Genomic DNA, 21,475 nt, shown 5'->3' with positions numbered 1-21,475 from the left:
GACTTATCGCCCGGGCACGGCTGACATGCATAGGTTAGTCAGAGCCCAACTACCGCACTTATTACAGCAGGGGACGGTGCAATGAGTCCTGATTTCACACAGTGAGTAGGTATAGAGCTCTTGCACACCATTTAATCGCTGTGTCTTTTTCAGAAGCCCACCAAATGAAATGAGCAGAAAAATTAAATAAACGTACTTCTCCCCGGTGTGAAGACGGTCCTCCAACTCCAAGAGCCTCATCTCCCATGAGCATTGTCTCGAGTTCTCCAGTTTCTTTACCTGAAGGCAAAGTTCTTTGTTCTAAAGGAAATTTAGAAACATTAAAGGAATAAATAGGAAGAATTAATTTATAAAATATTAACATATAAGTGGCTTTGATGGCTACGATGCAGCTGGAGCACGAGGAGCAGTTTGGTCAACACCACCATCTGCTGTATATTTGTTGTACTGTTTGAGATTGAATATAACTTTTTTTTCCCAAATGATATCAAAATTTATTCTCAAGGCAAATGTTCCAAAGTTTTATACTGGCACTAACAGATTTTTGATCAGGGTGGTATCAAAATTTCATAAGACTTAATAACTCCTGCTTTTCTTTCTGAGCAACTTAAAATGTGCCTTCCCTCAGTTTTTTTTTCACTCTGGCTACAATATTCAGGTTTCTAAAACCCAAGCTTGGTATCACCTAATCACTAATACCTCAACATCTATCGTGATGATTTTTTTAATTCATTCTCAGGATTTTGATATCGCTGGCAAGGCTGGCATTTATTGCCCATCCCTCGTTGCCTTGAGAAGGTGGTGGGCCTTCTTCTTGAAGCGGAGTCCAGTTCAAAGGGCAGTTAAGAGTCAACCATATTGCTGTGGGACTGGAGACACATATAGGCCAGACCTTGGTGGTGTCCTGCACTATGTGCTTTGACCCTTCACCTTGGTTTCTCTATATAAAGAAAATTATATCTGTTTTGGTTTGGTGCTCAAAATCCAAACTGCTAGACATTGCATGATTGGCCCTGAGTTGCTCAATAATATATCCAACATTCAGGTTTATCTTCATTTGTTTTTAAAGACACAGAATACTTCAACTGTGGCTTTGTACAAATTTATTATTACCTCTTTGCTCTCGTACTCTATGGAGGAAAAATGGGGTTGTTTTGCCGCTAGCGCCCGGGCGCGGCGCCGCTAATGCTTCCCGCAAAATTCAGCAGGAGGTTAGCGGCGGCGGTAGCTGGTAGCGCCCTGTGGCGCTGTGCCACCAGCGATGACGTCATCGCCGTGCGCTGCGCCCCGCTCGAGCCCCAGCCACAAACTTCAGTCACGCCCCCTGACCTACCGTCGGATGATATGTCCGACAGGGTCAGGGTGACGTTTTTGCAGTGGTGCTAATTAAAGGGCATTTTTTTTGGGGCCGCCTGCCAGCACCTGCCCCCTTTCCGTTCCCTCCTGCGGGGTGCCGGCTGCGATCGGTCAGTCCGGCACTCCTCTTGAGTGCTGTGCTGTTTTCCCAGCACCCCGCTCCCCGGTGGTCTGGCAGGGCCCCGGTGCGTGTTGCACTAGGCCCCTCCCCTTTAATCAGGGGAGGGAGGCCTGTAATACCGTGGCGCTATGTGCCGACATGCATGGCGCTTGACGTAAGAAAAATACTAGGCACTTGGTCTAAGCATTACACAAAGCTTTAATCAACTGTTTTACAACATGGAGATCTAGTTGTGTCCTTCACTAGTTCCTGTTAAAGAATGTCCTGAGCAAGCTGGGCCCATGCCCGAGTATTTATACTCTCCCTGGACAGCGCCACCAGCTGGCCACCCATTATTATTTCATAAGTCATTTCCACATGAATGACAAGATTCATGTCAGCGCTGTTGCACGTAGCGCCACAATATTGAATGGTAGCGCCCCAGGAAGGTGGGGGAGCACTTCCAGTAGTGCCCCGCCTCCTGCTTGGGGCGCAACCACTCAATTTACGGCGCGGCAAAGTTAGCGCCCCAAAGGGGGCGTGGCCGAAGTTTACCCCTTTTCCTTTAATTATAAAACTCAAAATGCCAGTAGCCTTTTTTATGGCTTTATTTACTTTCAGGGAATGATGCACATGAACCCCTTAAGCGTCTTTCCATTGATTTTTTACTTCTAATACTTGTTTTTCTTCCCAAATTCATATTCTCACCTGTCTATGTCTTCCTGAAGTCTTTTTCGATCCTCTTTGCTCTTTGTTAAACCCCCTACTTCAGCGTTATCAGTAAATTTTGATATTGGGTACAATAGCCCAGTGATTATGATACTGGACGAGAACTCCAGAGAATTTGAGTTCAAATTCCACCATGGTAAATTGGGAAATTAAATTCACCATTTGTGGGCTGGCAGCAGATACATGTTAAAATTGGACTGGTTCACTGGTCACTCCGCTCCCCGCTCCCTACCATGCGACTCCAGTTCTACAGTTCATGTTTGCTTCTTAATGCCCTCAGGCGACTAGGGGTGGGCAATAAATGTGGATTTGCCCAGTGTTGTAAGCTTCCTGAGAACAAATAAATTAAAAAGTATATAAAATATGCCCCTATCTCCAAGTCCAAATCAAACTGAGAACAAAAGTGGACCTAGCACTAACCCCTGGGGTACCCGTCCAATCTGAAAAACACCCATCACGTTTAAACTTTTAGGGGGAAAAATTGTGTTGCGCCCCCTTTGGGGTGCTAACTCCGCCAGGGCGCTACTTTTAGCACCCCGAAAAAATTAGCGTCCAACGGCCAAAATTTATCAGTAGCACCCCAAGAGGGAAGCAGGGCGCTACTAGAAGTGCCTTGCCTCCCTCTTGGGGCGCTGCGAGGGAATATCGCGCCACGCGTTGCGGCACATCGCGCTGCGGTACTGCGGGCCTTCCTCCCCTTCTTAAAGGGGAGGGGCCTTGCGCAGTGCAACCCGGGGCCCAGCTGGGCCACCAGGGATCGGGAGTGCCGGCAGAAGAGCCCCCCACTCCGCGGGAGGGCTGCAGAGGAGGCCAGGGACGGCAACGGGGGCAGGTGCTGGCAGGCGGCCAGCAACAAAAATGGCCGCCCTGCACCTCGCCTTTAATTAGCGCCGCCCCGGTCACAGGTAGGCCCCCCTGACCCCGTCGGACATAGCGTCCGGCGTTAAGTCAGGGAGCGCTACTGAAGATCGTGGCCGGGGCGCAAGCGGGGCGCTGCGCATGGCGATGACGTCCTCGCCGGCAGCACAGCGCTGCGGGGCGCTAACGGTTACCACCGCTGCTAACCTCCCGCTGAATTTCGCGGGAGGCGTTGCTGGCGTCGCGCCCGGACGCTAGCAACCGAATTTTTCCCCCTTACTTCCTATTGAACAACCAATTTGACTTTGCAATTATCTTTATTGTAAGTCAATATAGTTTCCAGGGCATGTTATAAAGCTGGACTTGAAATGTTGGGACTTATTAAAGAACAGGGTGAGTGATACGCAAGATTAGACTCCCGCCTGAACCTAGCAGGAATCAGTAGCTGGCTGGCAAGTGAGAGTTGGGATTCTAGCAGCAGGAGACTGAGGGACCCTGTCCCCAGCATAAGGCAAGTCCATCAGAGGGCTCCGAGAGGGGAATCCTCATCGAGAACAATATTAAAAACTTACTTTGTAGCCACCACTGCTCCCCCGCTCAGGCCTCAGGTTAAAATGGCAGATTGGGCAATGATGACATCATCAGAGCTCGACCTACATATTTAAGGAGGACCCCACGGGCTTGGGGTGGGCGCCCATGCCACTTGGAATTTAAAATCGCAGTCAGACATATCGGGGAGGGAAAGGACTAGGTAAGTCTGGTTTCCGCCAGGCAGGGGGAAGTTAAAATAGAGGCCTCTGTGTTTTCGCCTCACAAATGCTTTTTTCTTCCTCTCCATTTTCATATTTCAGTTATTTTTTCCCTTCCCTTCAAATCTGTCTGTGCCACACACCATTCTAGAACCAAGGATCCCAGGCTAATGTCCTCCTTCAGCTAGTCAATAAGTGGCATGGGAGGAGTGACTTGGCTTCCAATTTTTCCCTCTCTCCCTGCGCCTTTGACCTTTGCAAAGATTTTTGGGATAAAATTGCCACGGGAAATATTAGCACAGAAACCCATTAATGGGCTGTTGGCACCTCGGCTTAACGTCTCATCTGAAAGCATCTCTGACAGTGCAGTACTGAGGGAGTGTCAGCCTAGATTTTCTTGCTCAATCCTTTGATGTGGGACTATGAACCCACAGCCTTCTGACTCAGAGACGATACTTTATCGATAGTTTGAAAAAGAACGAGGCTCCTGGAATCGATAATATGACGGCAGAGTTGTTGCAGGCGAGTGAGGGATGCACTGTGAAAGTGATGCAAAGGCTGGTTATCAAAATTCATAAAGAAAAGCAAGTACCCGAAGGCTGGGGAAAGGCAATAATAATCTTCAAAAAAGGAGATAAAAGCGAATGCAGTAATTACAGAGGAAACAACTTGCTCTGTGATAAGACAGATTTTGTGATAAGACAAAATTTGTGATAAGACAGATTTCGGGGAAATTTATAGAACACAAGCAACAGGATACCTGTTGGTAATTTGGGTGCGGAAGTCAACACGCCCAATTTGCGGTCCATTTTCCATCCATTCAATTTACTTTTAATGGGCGGAAAATTGTATGGAGGAAAAATCAGGTGTGCGGACAATCACACCCAAATTCCCAATACGCACTCCCATCATGTGAAGCTAGACACTGAGCACTAAACCATAAGATCATAAATCATAAATTCTGTGAAAAAAAAATGTCTTTTAATCTCTGGTCTCACTTGAAGCCTGTTAATTTAAATTTTGTTTGCAACTAATTGAAATCTCTGACACTCATTAGTTACTGACCCGAACATCACTTTATTCTTTGTTTTCCTATAAACCACTGTTCATATACGATTCCTATAATCCTATACGATTCCTTTGATCCTATACAATTGGTTGAACCTTTCGGACAGTACCTGTCTCTCCAAAGATGCTTTCTGACACTGCAGTTCCTCTTGGGCTGTCTGTCCCTGAATTAGTTTGTTCTGTAGCTGTTTGATCTGTAAAGAAAATCAAACGAAAATTGTTCATCTGAACACAGCATAAGGATCTCAGAAGTTATTTCAGGCACAGAGCATCAACAATAGAGCCATTCAATTAACAATCACTAAGTCGTTATGGCAGAACATTACAGTGGCTGTGCGGCAATGACTTGTTTGAGATTCATATGCCCATTCACATGCCCATTTACGATAAAGGTGCATTTTCAGCTGCATCATTTTGGCTACGGAGTTCCGCCGATATCAAAATTGCACTCCTGTCATGTGCAGGCTTCATAGCTTAGTGGTTATAATACTAAACTAGTAACCCAGAGATGGTGGGCTCGATTTTCAGTGTGCCGTGGAGTCGGGATTGGAGGCGTGCGGGGGGTTAAATTCCCGAAATCGGGGGTCCCGACACCATCCCGCCCCCAACCCGCCTCCATGCCACTTTCAAAGGAGGCGGGTACCCGACCTGCACTGGGATCCGCCTCCCCGAGGCGGGAAGGGATTAGTGCCAATTAACTGCCTGTTAACAGGTAGTTAACAGGCAGTTTTTAGCCTAATCCCTATTTTTATGCTTGAACTGTGGGATTCCCGACGGCTCCAAACCACGCCAAGTTGGAGGAGTCGGGCCGTCAGGATGAAGGGCTTGGAGGGGTCGAGATGTCAGTGTTCAGGTGAGTGATGTGTACATGAGTGCAAAGGTAAGTGTGTTTGATGTGTCTAAAGTGATTAAAGAAGTGTAAATTACCTTTCCTTACCTTTTCAGCCCTCCTTCCTTTAGGTCCTGGGAGTCCATCATCTCACCAGCGCAGAAAGCAGAACGGCTGCGAACTGTCAAAAGTGACAGCCTGCAGCTTTCTGTGCAGGAGAGATTTCTAACTGAGTCTGTGGAGAAGGACTCAGGTTAGAAGTAAGACTGTCAGTGTTTGACAGCTTCAAACAGCTGTGAAACACTGATATTTCATTTGTCAAAACATCTTGACAGATGAAATTTCAATCTGTGACGTCACCTGTTGCCGGGTGGCCCTTAATTGGCCTGCTGAGCCCGCTGGGTGGGCTCAACAAGGTCAATCAAGTTAAAATCACGTGGATTGGCCGCAAAGCTGTAGTCCCGCCTCCAACCCAACTTCTGAATGAAAATCCAGCCCTTAAATCCCACCTTCATAAATCAATTTGTGGATGTCAGATTGTTGTTAAAAGCCAACTGGTTCACTATTGTCCATTAGGAAAGGGTCCTCCTGCCCCGGCCTAGCTGGCCTACATCTGGCTCCAGTCTCACACTAAGTGGTTGACTCTCAGGGGGTGATTTTGCCAATGGGGGCGCGTTGGAGGCAGGACTGCTGCTTGTCCCGCCTCCATTGACTTGTGGCCAACCCACACTATTTTCCCTTGATTGACCTTGTTAAGCCCACCAATTAAGGGAAAGCCGGTTACAGAGAACGTCAGCATATGACGTTTCATCTGTCAAAAATTTTTGACAGATGAATTGTCATCGTTTGACAGCTCTGTGAAGCTGTCAAGCACTGACATTCTCTGTTGTTTGATGAGTTCTTGTATTCAAGACTCCAAACCTCTTGTGAGCAGAAATCAGATGGCTGTCACATCGGAGAATGCAGCAGCCGTCTGTCATCTCTGCCGGTGAGATGCGAGAGTCTCCAGTTCCCCAACTGTTGAAGCCTGCAGGAAGAAACAAAGGTAAGAAACATTTTCTATCACTTCTCACTCACATACTTACCTCTCCACACTTGTACCCATCACTCACCTCCACAGCGCACTTTAGCACCCCTCCGACCCCTGCAGACCCACTGCTCACCTCAGTGACCTTGGCGGGGTTTCCCAATGCCGGGAAGCCTGCACCTCTGGTGGAAAAATGGGGATAATCCTCTTAACTGCCTGTTAACTACCTGTTAACAGGCAGTTAAGTGGCTGGAATCCCCTTCCCGCTTCCATGAGGCGGGACCCGGCGCGGGTCGGCTACCCGCCTCTTGGGAAGATGGCACGGGGGCGGGTTGGGGGTGGGATGGGTACCCGCCCCCAGATTCTGCCATATTCCCGGCAGTCCCGTCTCCAAACCCGCCTCCCCAGAGCTGGAAAAATCCAGCCCTCAGTGTCTTCAGGGCAAAAGGGATGAGCAATAAATAGTACCTCAACCCTGATTTTGCAAGATAACTTAAAATCCTGATACTCAAATATTCTCGGTTGCTTGACTGTTTACCCGCTCAACACTGATCAAGATTGATTCTCTTTTCAAAAAGGGTCATCATCTTCGAGCACAAAGGACTACAACCACTACCACCCTCTCAAAAACAACAGCATCTTTCCTATGATTAGGTGACCTGGCTGTTATAAAGGAAGATGTCCGCACATCTGCTGTTTCTATGGCCCGTAATTTGCGGTCAGCGGTGAAGCAAAGGTGTTTGCCGCTGGTCCTGAAGAAAGCTGCCCACAAAGATCTTGTGATCTCCTGTGGCGAGTAGTTTGGCTTTTTCGGCGTTCAATTGAGACCAGCGCAGTGCAGTGGGAATTCTACAGCGCGAGCTGCTGCGATGTCAACAAGCTGTCTAAGCAGCCAATCACAATGCAGAATTTTACGGACAGGCAACCAGGAAGTGAAGAAGCTCCTTTCATTCTGACTTTAAAAAAAATGTGACAGAGAGCAAAACAAAGGCTGGGGCTTTCACAGGGGGAAAAGGTAAATCTGAAATAAAGATGAACAAACTTGTAAAAAAAAAAATTTTTTTTTAAGTTCCTTAAAAATTGTAATTTTTATTATAATGGAGAAATTTGACACAAAATTAAAATGAGTTTTTCTGGGCCATAGCGTTTGTTTAGCAGTCAATACGCTGTTAAACCCCCAGTTATACCTACCCCAACAAGCTCTAACTTTTAATGGGGTATTTAACAGCGATATTAAAACATAGAAACATAGAAGATAGGAGCAGGAGAAGGCCATTTGGCCCCTCGAGCCTGCTCCGCCATTCAATGAGATCATGGCTGATCATCCAAATTCAGTACCCTGTCCCTGCCTTCTCCCCATATCCCTTGATCCCTTTAGCCTTAAGAAATATATCCAACTCCTTCTTGAATATATTTAATGAATTGGCCTCCACTGCCTTCTGTGGTAGAGAATTCCACAGGTTCACCGCTCTCTGGGTGAAGAAATTCCTCCTCATCCCTGTCCTAAATGGCTTACCACTTATCCTTAGACTGTGACCCCTGGTTCTGGACTCCCTGGCCATCGGGAACATCCTTCCTGCATCCAGTCTGTCCAGTCCTGTTAGAATTTTATAAGTTTCAATGAGATCCCCTCTCATTCTTCTAAACTCCAGCGAGTATAAGCCCAATCGACCCAATCTCTCCTCATACGTCATTCCTGCCATCCCAGGTATCAGTCTGGTGAATCTTCGCTGCACTCCCTCCATGGCAAGAACATCCTTCCTCAGATAAGGCAACCAAAACTGCACACAATACTCAAGGTGTGGTCTCACCAAGGCCCTGTACAACTGCAGCAAGGCATCCTTGCTCCTGTACTCGACCCCTCTCACTATGAAGGCCCATGGAAAAGCTCAAGCTTTCGTCAGTTTCACTGATTTCGCTGATTACACTGATTGCTGGCTATGGGGGGGCGGGGTGCTGGGGGGGGCTGCAAACAGCGCAGCCAGTGTCAGAGCAGTGAGTGACTGACCACAACTTCTAGATTTCCGCGTTAGGTTGCGCTTGCATTAAATGCTGACGTTGCGGTCAGTTTCAAAGGGGTACTAACAGTGAACGCTGTTTGCTCGCTGTTATTACCCACCGCAAATTCCGGGCCTATGTCTTCTTTTGTGCCCCTATTTTGTCAGGGTGGTGATACAGTGCCACAGTACATTGATCTGCAAGACACACAGCTTCAACCCTTCAGTTCACCATTCACTGTGGGGCCAGCGTCTGACCCCACAGGGGTCTCATCAGTAGGCTGCTGAAAAGTGCCGTTGGTGAAGAAGTTTATTCGCTGGGCTTCTTTGACACAGATGTTTTGTGGCTCAGTGAGGCCTGTACAGAAATGACAGAAGCGAAGAACAGGAGAGCTTTTTTTAAAAAAATGTTAAAGGTACTGGTGGTGACCTAAAAAAGCCAGGTGCTATGCGAGCCCCTAGCCCGTATCTTTAATAGCTCGCTGGAGTTGGGGACTGTTCCTTTAGACTGGAAGGAGGCTAACGTAGTTCTAATTTTTTAAAAGGGGGCTATGGAAGAACTGAGTACCTACAGGCCCATGAACTTGACATCAGTGATAGATAAGATGCTCAAGGGAATCATTAGGGGTGTGCTGTATGACAACTTAGATACAGAAGGCCATATCAGGGACATCCAGTACAGCTTCTGGAAAAGAATGTCATACCTTACCAAATTGATTGAATATTTTGAAGATGTCACCAGGTTGGTGGACGAGGGTAACCCAGTGCCTACTTGGACTATCAGAAAGCTTTTAATAAGGTGCCAGATAAGAGGCTTCTCTACAAGATGGAATCTTATGAAATTAGTGGTAATCTGCTGTAGTGGATTGCGAATTGGTTGAATGCCCGTGGGCACATAATGGTTGTCAATGGATTTGGATCTGCTTAGAGACCAGTTACCAATGGTATCTTACAGGGGTTGGTATTAAGGCCTTTGCTATTTACTATTTTCACTAATGATCTAGATATAAATGTTGGGGGAATGATCCACAAGTTTGCGGACGGTACCAAGATATGTATGAGAGTCAGCACTGTAGAAGATGCTCAACGACTACTAGCAGATCTAGATGTACTGGGTGTCTGTGTTTGGCAAATTATGCTTCACTTATAAAAGTGTAGTGTTATGCATGTGGGCAGTTCAAATGCCAAACATACCATACACCCTACAGGGAAAATAACTAAAGCCAGTGGTGAAAGAAAGATCTGGGTGTTTTAGTGCATCAATATCTAAAGGTTCATGACCAATCCCATGAAGTTACAGCTAAAGTGAATAGGGTTCTACAGTATAGTCACAGGATAATTCACTATAAAACAAGGCATACATACCATTTTTTCCTTGTACAAGACTTTGGTTAGGCCTCAGTTAGAATACTGTGTCAAGTTTTGGTCTTCTCACATGGTGGGGGATATTGAGGCTTTGGAAAGGGTGCAGAGAAAGGCCCTAAGATTGATTCCCAGTTTAAAACACAGTAGTTACCCAGAGAGGCTGTAGAAGACACTAAGAATATCCCAACACTGGACAAACAGGGGGCTAAAGGGGGGGAGGAGCTAAACACGATCAAAATCACTAAGGAAGTGGTACTCGGTAAAATAATGGGACTCAAGGCGGATAAATCACCTGGACCTGATGGCTTACATCCTAGGGTCTTGAGGGAAGTGGCGGTAGGGATTGTGGATGCATTGGTAATAATTTTCCACAACTCCCTGGACTCGGCAAAGGTCCCGGCAGACTGGAAAACTGCTAATGTAACACCCTTATTTAAAAAGGGCAGTAGACAGCTCCTATTTCTTATGTTCTTATGTAGGCTCAACGAGCTGGGTCTCTCCACTTTAGTAAAGCAGAGACTTAGGGGTGATTTGATCAATGTTTTTAAAATAATGAATGGACTTCAAGCGAGAGCTGGACCTTTTCCTGGCTGGGCAGAAGTCACCTCGTACAAGAGGAGGGTATCCTGTAATGTAAATCAAGGCCAATGTGATCTCCTGGACTAGTTTTGATCGCTTAAGGGGCTCGGAAAGGAGTTTTCCAGCTTTTGTTCTCCGAATTGCTATTTGAAGAAAAGAACCCTGCTTCAGCTTACCAAGTCCAAAGAATCTCACGGGCCTGAGAGGTGCTATCAAAGAAGGCTTGGTGAGTTGCTACAGTGCTTCCTGTAGATGAGTGTTATCATGGCTACACCCAACCAGGCAAGTCGTTAGTATTCCATCACACTCCTGATTTGAGCTTTGTAGATGGCAGAGAGGCTTTGAAAGGTCCCTAGGCTACCCAGCATCTGCCTTGTTCTTGCAGCCACATTGTTGATATGGCCGGTCCAGTGAAGCTTATGGTCAGTGGTGACCCCCCCCCCCAGGATATTGATGGTGACCAACTCAACAACAGTGGTGCTATTGGAAGTCAGGAGGAGGTGGCTGGCCATTTTCTTGTTCGGGTTGGTCATTGTCTGGCACTTACATGACAGGTGTGTCACCTGCCACTTGCTTAAACTGGCACGGCGTAGACGCCAGGGGCAGAGCCTCACCTGAAATCAGAACATTCAGCAAGGCATCTTTTTTAAAACGTATCCTATTACTGAGACGAAGCTGTGCCTGCAGATAACACAACCTCATTTTTAGTCCTCTAAAAATCAGCCCTTAAGAGTAATTTCACCTGCAAGGAATGCAAACAATTTACCAACTTAAACAGATTATAAACAACAGAGAAAAACAAAACACAGAAAAGAGTTAATACACAGTGCACAGCCGTTTTTTTTAACAATGCAGCCTGTTATTGTAACATAATTCTTTGTCAACACTACTTGTGTCTGTGATTACCTTCTCCCAAGCCTTGCTGTGTTTATGTTCCCACAATTTTCTATTTGTGTAAAATCCTTCAAAGTCAGCCTGAAGTTCTGTTACCCTCTCCTGCAGAATTACCAGAAGAAATGGACATTAATAATTGTATTCACTTTCAGCAATAAAAACAAATTTACTTTGTTTTGTAAAAATAATGGTTTGAGGCAGTTGAGGACAAGCTATGAACAGCATGGTAAAGCCACGACTCAACTGTGTAAGACTAGGACCACTGCATCTCAACCTGAGGCCTGATGGGTTGTCTGTACATGGGCATTGTTTAAGTAAACACAAGGAGGGGGGTGTAATTATCAAATGTCATGGAGCTTTCCCCTGCCAGAACAGCATTATCAGAAACTTAGGGACGTGCTGCACAAAACTTTCCAAACATTTGAAAGAATGGTCAGTAAATCATCCACAGTGTGCGCTCGAATTTCTGATCTGTACTTCTGACAGGTGAAGCTCCTGATGCAAAGTTGGAAAATGATTCTGAAAATCTTTTACATCATAAGAACATAAGACATAAGAACATAAGATGTAGGAGCAGGATTCGGTCATTTGGCCCCTCGAGCCTGCTCCGCCGTTCAATAAGATCATGGCAGATCTGATCTTGGCTTCAACTCCACTTCCCTGCCCGCTCCCCATAACCCTTGATTCCCTTATCGTTCAAAAATCTGTCCATCTCCACCTTAAATATATTCAGTGACTCTGCCTCCACAGCTCTCTGGGGCAGAGAATTCCAAAGATTCACAACCCTCGGAGAGAAGAAATGCCTCCTCATTTCCGATTTAAAAGGGTACCCCCTTATTCTGAAATGATGCCACCCACCTCAGAAATTCTCAGTTGCCGAGCTAGGTCTCCTTTGATCAGAAGCGCAGTCTCAATTTCTGCTTGTGAATGTTCATGTTGGCGCTCCATTTGCTTAGTCCTCAACTGGTATTGTTCACATGCCTCTTTCTCGTGTTCAAGCTCTGCATCCAGCAGGTAAAACTGTATTTAAACACACACACATCAAATGGTGGCTCCGAAAGAAAGGGTAGTGAAGTGGAACCATAACATTAGTCACTTTTCAGCTCCGATAAGCTGAATACAAAGCAAGTTGCCACCTCATCGGTAACATCAGAATGTTTGACCTACCAGCTTTCATCCTTCATTGTGTTCTCACATGCTTCCTGTGATACCTGGTCCTCCGTGGCCTGTTTCTGTTTCTCTTACCCCAGTGACGAGCTCCTCAGCTATACCTAAGGTGATTTTTATCCCTTTCTAGGGTTCACTTCAGAGAATTACTTTAATGCTTCCCCGTCATCTGAAGTTCTGCTAATTTTGAGCTGGGCCAGATGGTTAATGCCCGACCCGGTGTGGGACAAAGCTTCAATCCCCAGTTTATGGTTTCAGCCAGGGTAGCAATAACAGTGTTATGACTGGCCACAGCGCACTGAGTTAGGGAGTGAACATAAGAACATAAGAAATAGGAGCAGGAATAGGCCACTTGGCCCCTCGAGCCTGCTCCGCCATTCAATAAGATCATGGCTGATCTTGGGCTCAAAGCCACTTCCCTGCCCGCTCCCCATAACCCTTCACTCTCTTATCTTGCAAAAATCTGTCTATCTCCACCGCAAATGTTTTTAATGACCCAGCCTCCACAGCTCTCTGGGGTAGAGAATTCCACAGATTTACAACCCTCTAAGAGAAGAAATTCCTCCTCATCTCAGTTCTAAAAGGGCGACCCTTTATTCTGAAACAATGCCCCCGAGTTCCAGATTTCCCCACGAGGGGAAACAACCTCTCTGCACATGCCATGTCGAGCCCCCTCAGTATCTTATATGTTTCAATAAGATCACCTCTCATTCTTCTAAATTCCAATGAGTATAGGCCCAACCTGCTCAACCTTTCCTCATAAGTCAACCCCCTCATCTCTGGAATTAACTTAGTGAATCGTCTCTGAACTGCCTCCAATGCAAGTATATCCTTCCTTAAATAAGGAGACCAAAACTGTATGCAGTACTCAAGGTGTGGTCTCACCAATACCCTGTACAGTTGTAGCAGGACTTCCCTGCTTTTATACTCCAACCTCCTTGAAATAAAGGCCAACATTCCATTTGCCTTTTTGATTACTTGCTGTACCTGCTGCTACCTTTTTGTGTTTCATGCACAAGGACCCCCACGTCCCTCTGAACTGTAGCATTTTGTAATCGCTCTCCATTTAAATAATAGTTTGCTTTTTTATTTTTCCTGCCACATTATACTCCATCTGCCAAATGTTTGCCCACTCACTTAGCCTGTCTATATCCCTTTGCAGGTTCTTTGAGTCCTCTGCACAACTTGCTTTCCCACCCATCTTTGTATCATCTGCAAACTTGGCTACATTACACTCGGTCCCTTCATCCAAGTCATTAATGTAGATTGTAAATAGTTGGGGCCCCAGCACCGATCCCTGTGGCATCCCACTAGTTACCATTTGCCAACCAGAAAATGACCCATTTATCCCGACTCTCTGCTTTCTGTTAGTTAGCCAATCCTCTATCCATGCTAATATATTACCCCCAATTCCATGATCTCTTATCTTATGCAGTAACCTTTTATGTGGCACCTTATCGAATGCCTTCTGGAAATCCAAATACACCACATCCACCGGCTCACCTTTGTCCACCCTGCTCGTTACATCCTCAAAGAACTCCAGCAAGTTTGTTAAACATGATTTGCCCTGCCACTGCTTCCTTAATGAAGGACTCCAGCATTTTCCCAACGACAGATGTTAGGCTAACTGGTCTATAGTTTCCTGCTATCTGTCTCCCTTCTTTCTTAAATAGGGGTGTTATATTTGCAGTTTTCCAATCTGCTGGGACCTCTCCAGAGTCCAGGGAATTTTGGTATATTGCAACCACTATCTCTGCAGCCACTTCTTTTAAGATGCTGGGATGCAGGCCATCTGGTCCAGGGGACTTGTCATCTTTTAGTCCCATTATTTTACCAAGTACTATTTCCTTAGTGATAGTGATTGTCTTTAGTTCCCTCCTCCCTGTGGCCCCTTGATTATCCATTATTGGGATGTTGTTAGTATCTTCTACCGTGAAGACAGATACAAAATATTTGTTCAGAGTCTCTGCCATTTCCCCGTTCCCCATTATTAATTCCCCAGTCTCATCCTCTAGGGGACCAATGTTTACTTTAGCTACTCTCTTCCTTTTTATATACCTGTTGAAGCTCTTACTATCTGTTTTAATATTTCTTGCCAGTTTGCTCTCATAATTCATCTTCTCTCTCTATTATTTTTTTAGTCATCCTTTGCTGGTTTTTAAAAATTTCCCAATCCTCTGGAATAATCAGCCAGAATTGCCACTTCTGAAAGCATTGTACAGCTTAGAAGCCCACTTGATCCATTGGCCTAGAAAAATTCCCACTCCAGAGACTTGAGCACAAAAATCTAGGCCGACACTCCAGTGCAGGACTGCAGGAGTGCTGCACTGTCGGAAGTGCTGTCTTTTGGATGAGACGTTAAACTCTCAGGTGGACGTAAAAGATTCCATGGCACTCTATTGAAGAAGAGCAGGGGAGTTATCCCCGGTGTCCTGGCCAATATTTATCCCTCAATCAACATCACTAAAAAGATTATCTGGTCATTATCACTTTGCTGTTTGTGGGAGCCTGCTGTGCTGCTGCGTTTCCTACATTACAACAATGACACCACTTCAAAAGTACATCATTGGCTGTAAAGCACTTTGGGACATCCTGAGGCCATGAAAGGCACTGTATAAATGCAAGTCTTTCTTTTTTTTAATGGCCCGTTTTCAGCACGCACCTGAACCAGAAGGCCCAAGGCTCGACAGAAGTTGGACCTTGGGCGGGACTCATTGTAATATTACCGGCGAGCTGCGGGCGCCTGTCACGCATACTGAGGCAACTCGCTGTGGGACCAACATGGGCTGGCAGGAGCCCGCAGCAGTACCATAGAGTCGGGAGGGGCAGTCCTGCTCCTTCTGGCTCCACAGGAAGTTAAGCAAAAAAAATAAGCTTACTGAACTTTTCTTTGGCAGCCTCCAGCAGTCCCTTTAAGGATTGCTGGCTAGGTTGTTTTAGAACTTGAAAGCTGATTGGAGCATGCACGAGCCTGCTCCGGCTAGTTTTTGGCCAATATTTGGGAGGAGGTCTAAATCAGACCGATTATTCGCAATGGGCCTAATGCTTATTTCAGGTGGGAAGCCACCTTTACCAATATGGTGGCGCCTGTACTCCAGGCATAGATTGGGCGCGGGATGTTGTGCCCTGAAATTGCTCCTTCTTATCCCCGTTTTTAAGCCTGAAAAATGGGGGCAACAAAGACCATTTACACCGCCGCTCCCCGCCCCCCCCCACCCCCGCCCCCCCCCTACTCCCCCCGCTTAATTGTGGCCAGAACTAGTCCTATTACCCTCTTCTGTCCCCATAGCCTTGTAGCTTTCTCTGCTTCAAATATTTATCTACCCTTCCCTTAAGCAATGCAATTGCCTCAGTCTCACCCACTGCCTGCAGCAAATGTTCTAACAACTCTCTGCCGAAAGAAATGTTTCCTAATCTCTCTCCTCACTCTCTTAGTGGCAATGCAAAATTGATGACCCCTTGACACCGATTCCTCAACCAGAAGAAATAGTCTTTCCCTCATTGCTCTATCAAAATTATTCATCATTTTACAGACTATTAATTCTCTTAACCTTCTCTGCTGGAAATAATCCCAGTATCGCACGCCTCTCCCCATAAGAGTATTTTTTCATCCCTGGTATCGTTGTGGTGAATTAATGCTGTGTACTTTCTAAAGCTTTGATATCCTTTCTATAAAGGACAGTACTCGACCTGTGGCTTGTACAAAATTGTCATTCAAACTCTGGTCTTGTTACTTTGTGCTCCTATTTATACAACCCAAAATGCCATTGGTTTTACGGTTTTATCTACCCGTACTCACACTTTCAAAGAATGATTTATTTGCACTCCTAGTTCTCTCTGTCCCTCCCCACCCTTCAGTATCTTTCCATTAAATATATACTCCTATGCCTTGCTTCTTCTCCCAAAATGCATTACCTCAAACTTATCCACATGAAATTTCATGTCACTCTTCTGCCTATTCCACTAACCCTTCTGGAGTTTTTTCCAGTACTTCTCACTGTTTGTTAAACTTCCACCTTTTGTGTTGTCAGCAGATTTTGATATCATTCTCTCTATGCTCCAATCTAAATCACCATTGATACTCGGAACAAAAGTGCACCCAGCACTGAGCCCTGGGGTACACCACTTCCAATCCTTTTCTAAACTGCATAACACCTGACATGAATCTTATCATTCATGTGGAAATGACTTATGAAATAATACTGGGCGGTCTGCTGGTGGCGCTGTCCAGGGTGAGTATAAATACTCAGGCATGGGCCCAGCTTGCTCAGGACATTCTTTAACAGGAACTAGTGAAGGACACAACTAGATCTCCATGTTGAAAAACAGTTGATTAAAGCTTTGTTTAATACTCAGACCAAGTGCCTAGTAGTTTTCTTACGTCAACACCCATTAACCCTTAACTTTGTTTCTTGTCCGTCAATCAACATTCTATCCATGCTCCTTTGTTTTCTCTTATACCATAAATTTGAATTTTTGTAACAAGCCTCCTGTGAGACACTGGGGTAGATATCCTCCTTGCTGTTTGGGGGTAAAACCAGCCTTGAGACTGGCCACTCATTATAGAAACAGCTCGATTTTCGGTAAATGAAAATAGAACAGTTTCTATAATGGGCATCTGATCTGTAATGCTAGTTTTACACTGGGTGGCAAGTTGAAAATCCACCCCACCTTATTACATGCTCTCCAAAAATCCACATGCACTATGTCTACTGCCCTTTATCTATACAACAGTCATTTCTTCAAACAACTTTAAGTTTTTCCAACATGACTTGCCATTAACAAGATCATTCTGGTCATCCTTGATTGTCCCTTTCATCTCTAAATGCTCATTATTTTGATGTAGCATTATGGAATCTAGGAGTCTGCCCACCACTGATGTTAAACTAACTGGCCTATTTTTACCCAATTTATCATTTTCTTCCTTCTTGAAGAGGTTTTATATTGGCTACCCTCCAGTCCCCTGGAACAATTTGGATATTGAAAAATGTGATCAGACCCTCTGCTATCTCCTCTTAGCTTTTTTCAACAGCCTAGGCCATATGCCTTCAGGGCCCGCTGACTTGTTCACTTTGAGTTCTGCTATTCTGTTCTACAGTTATCTCCAACAATTTTTCCACATCCAGAATAACTCTTAAAAGGGAAGTAGATAAATATTGAAAAAAAGATAAAAATAAAAGAGTATGGGGAAAGGGCAGGAGATTGAGACTAAGAGGATAGCTCTTTCAGAGAGCTGGCACAGGTGCAATGGGTCAAGTGTCCTCCTGTTGCGATTCTCTGGTCAAATCCTCCTTTAGTACTTCTAACCTGCCCAGTGCCTCCCGCTGGGAAGTGCATTTGTGTAGATGTTTGCTGAGGACACAACTGGGCTCAGCTGTGATTATCCGCACCCATGAAAAATGGCAACTTGCACGAGGTACTAGAGGGTGGCCAATATCTCTGGAACTGAATCCAATCATGAGTCAATGCCTTCAGCAGAGTATTTCTCTATGTTAGACATTAAAAAGGGAAGCAAGCTGGTTTGACATTTTAGAACTCCAACAGAGTTCCATCAATGGCAATACATAGATTCCCAGCATGATGAGTTCCCAATCTCTGCCATGCATCATGGGAGGAAGGCAGAGGAGGTACTTGCACAGGAGACGGTAAGGAAAATATGACAGAGCATCAATTCGGGCCACTCTTACGCACTTCCCAGCAACTAGTAATAGAACGGCATCGGCAGAGTTCTAGAAAACTGCTTGCTTTCTGTTTCTGATAGGAATACTATGCTATTTAAAAATTTTAGATAATGCTCTAGTAACCAGCTGGCACAGACACGATGGGCTGAAGGGCCCCCTTCTCTGCTATAAACTGCCACAATTCTGTACATGAGAGTAATGTATTCCATGTGTCTAGGCTCCTGACCTGCAGTGCTATTTACTTAGCATTCATCAAGTTCAGGACAGACTGGGATACTCTGGAATGACACCTCAATGTCAAGCCAAATCCTGCCTGTGCTCCATGGTGTGTGCTCAACCTGTGAGAACACATGGAAATGCAGTCAACATTCAAACTTTGTTTTCTATAGTTGGGGAAAGATGTATCTGGAAATCAAATGTATGAGGTGAAAAGAGTAATTCAACACTCCCAGCGGGCAGGTTCATTCTCAGGGAGCGTGGGTTTGAGAACACGGGCTAATGTTATAGCCCTGCGTCGAAACCGCACTCCCTCGTGAGGGTGACTCCGAAACTTATTCTTGAAAAATATTTTTTGGGAGTTTTACGATTTTATTAGTTGATTTGATTTGGTGGTTATCCGTATTAATCCAGATCGCAGTAACAACTTTCATTACACTGCACGAGTGGTTTGGGAACTCAGGCAGTTTTCATGTCTTCCCATTTGTGACATCGTAAAAATTTAAACTTTGTATCCAAATTATGTTTGAAAACATGGTCTAAAAAGAATAACATAGGCAGCAATGAGATGTGATCATTACCATTACTTGTGAGGATAACAATTAATCACTGGTGGAGATATGGGACTAGATTTTCTGCTTTGGCAAATGGTGGAGGTAAACTCGGCAGGGGGGGGTCCATCCCATAGTTCCACTCTTGGCTCCACCCAGTATATGTTCTGTGGGATAAAAACAGAAAATGCTGGAAATACTCAGCAGATCAGGCAGCATCTGTGGAGAGAGAAACAGAGTTAACGTTTCAGGTCGATGACCCTTCGAAGGGTTAACTCTGTTTCTCTCTCCACAGATGCTGCCTGACCTACTGAGTATTTCCAGCATTCTCTGTTTTTATTTCAGATTTCCAGCATCCACAGTATTTTGCTTTTATGTCCTGTGGGAGTCTACCTCGGGGGACACTGCAACTCACCTCGGGGCCAACTGCCTCCATAGCAGCTGAAATGGTCTCTTCGGGGCTGTGGAGTTGAATGGATTGCTCTGCAATCGATTCAACCCACGTGCGAGCATTTAACATTTAAGTGCCCTCCACCATCCACATGCTATAGCGAGGATGTTATAAACCTCATCATTCATTAAGAAACTACTCGGGAAATAACGCTGGACGGCCAGCTGGTGGCGCCGTCCAAGGAATATAAATACTCGGGCGTCGGCCCCAGCTCTCCAGGGGCATTTTGTAAGACAAGGAACTAGTGAAGTACAACTAGACCTCCAAGTTCTGAAATAAGCTGATTAAAGCCTTGCTTTATACTCAAACCAAGTGCGTAGTGAGTTTTATTACGTCAGAGGGTGTACACCAGGAACGCACTCGGCACTCTCAGAATGCAAATTACAGGGAATACGTCAGACGACTTATCCCCATGCCCTTTGAATACGCTCACCCATGTTTGTTTTACTACATTGTTGAAGTGGGCGGGGGGGAGCGGGAAGCTGGCAGAACGATCCCCACCCCCACCCCCCCAAAAAAAAAATTCCCGGCCCCATCCTCGGGGGTGTAACTCCAGCAGAAAACCCCATCCATTTAGTATATGTTTGCTGGTCCCTCAGGGTTGAACTTCAATCGGCGGAACGGCTTTTCTTCTTCCTCATTTTTCTGGCATTCTCAGAGGGCAGTCTCACTGATTCCATGCTCCATGGGAGCCTCGCTGGAAGTGAGTGCAGGTCAGCGAGAGGTCGACAGCACCGTGGTATGATTCCCCCACAATGCTGGCAGTGCAGGATCAGTGAATTTACACTGTATTATGTATTCTCCATATGTCATTACAGGAAGTAACTTTATCCCACAGTCTAGTCGATGCATCATTATCCTTTCAAGTCCAAATAGTCAATAGTTACCAGTGTAGAAAATTCTACACCTCTTTTTGCAATAACTACATGCCTTCTGATTCATTATTATCATTCATCCATTTAGAGATACTACTCATTAATAATGATAAAAAAAACAAACCCTGAGTTTGAATTGCTGTGACTGTTACTTGAAGACCATGACGAATGTTTACTTAGAGTCTCATAAACAGCGTAATTAATGACACTGATGTAATGTCCCCACCTAATCCACAGCTTCATCACTTCAAGGGTGATTTCTTCAGAGTTCTCTTCACTGATTTCCCGCCACTCTTCACAAACTTCTGTTAATTCGAGAAGCTATGGCCCACACGTTCATCACCTTTGCCCTCGCAGAGTTCCACTAGCCACCCTCTTTCTTGAACCCGTCTATACTTTACACTGCAACGAGCTTGCCCAGAATCCTATCCCACAGGCCTGTTATGTTTTGTTTAAAGGCTTCCACCTGGCATTCTTTATCCCTCATTTTTGCTCTTTGAGCGAGCCCTTTGCCATGGTGTTTCCCCATTGAATAAATTCTATTTATCAATTTATCGGTTCACAAATATGAGCTGGACAAGGGATCCAGCCATTTGACAACAGATTGGCCATTACGTTAATGAGAAAATTACTGACCCATAGCTACTGCAGCTCTGACTTTCAGCAAAGGTACCTCATTCTGTAGCTCTGCAATAGCTTCCAGTGCTTGCTCCAGTTCTCTTGTCTTCTCAAACAGCTGCTCCTCCAGCGATTTTTCGCAAAATGTCCTGAACACCACCATTTCTGTGGCTCTTTGTGGTGAGGCCTGTGAAGCCACTTTCATCTAAAATGAACATAAGAATGCAATAATATTAATTTAAAATGTTTGTTTTATTTTGCTATAAATATGCGATGGCAGGGCCAATAGTCCACAGTGGGGTGGGGTCGGGTGGGTGGGGGGGGCATCTTGGCGCAAGTTCTGGATTGTGCCCATCTGGGACTTC

At 45.4% G+C, this 21,475-nt stretch overlaps 1 protein-coding gene across 2 annotated transcripts in view; it reads right to left on the bottom strand.

The window, feature by feature from the left end:
* The window catches only part of LOC147123562 (uncharacterized), a 119,075-nt gene that overhangs the window by 28,824 nt on the left and 68,776 nt on the right, over positions 1 to 21,475 (bottom strand). For both annotated transcript variants that reach the window (XM_085974656.1, XM_085974647.1), the window contains exons 8-12: positions 21,166 to 21,315; positions 12,410 to 12,571; positions 11,564 to 11,653; positions 4,971 to 5,054; positions 197 to 300 (exon numbers count right to left, since the gene is read on the bottom strand). In XM_085974656.1, coding sequence (XP_085830782.1) covers positions 197 to 300; positions 4,971 to 5,054; positions 11,564 to 11,653; positions 12,410 to 12,571; positions 21,166 to 21,315 — 590 coding nt within the window. The remainder of the gene's footprint in view (positions 1 to 196; positions 301 to 4,970; positions 5,055 to 11,563; positions 11,654 to 12,409; positions 12,572 to 21,165; positions 21,316 to 21,475) is intronic.

Source organism: Somniosus microcephalus, chromosome 2 (assembly GCF_052327205.1).
Source record: "Somniosus microcephalus isolate GS21.2 chromosome 2, FLI_Smic_1.0, whole genome shotgun sequence".
Lineage (NCBI taxonomy): Eukaryota > Metazoa > Chordata > Chondrichthyes > Squaliformes > Somniosidae > Somniosus > Somniosus microcephalus.
This window is presented reverse-complemented; position numbering and strand designations above follow the sequence as displayed.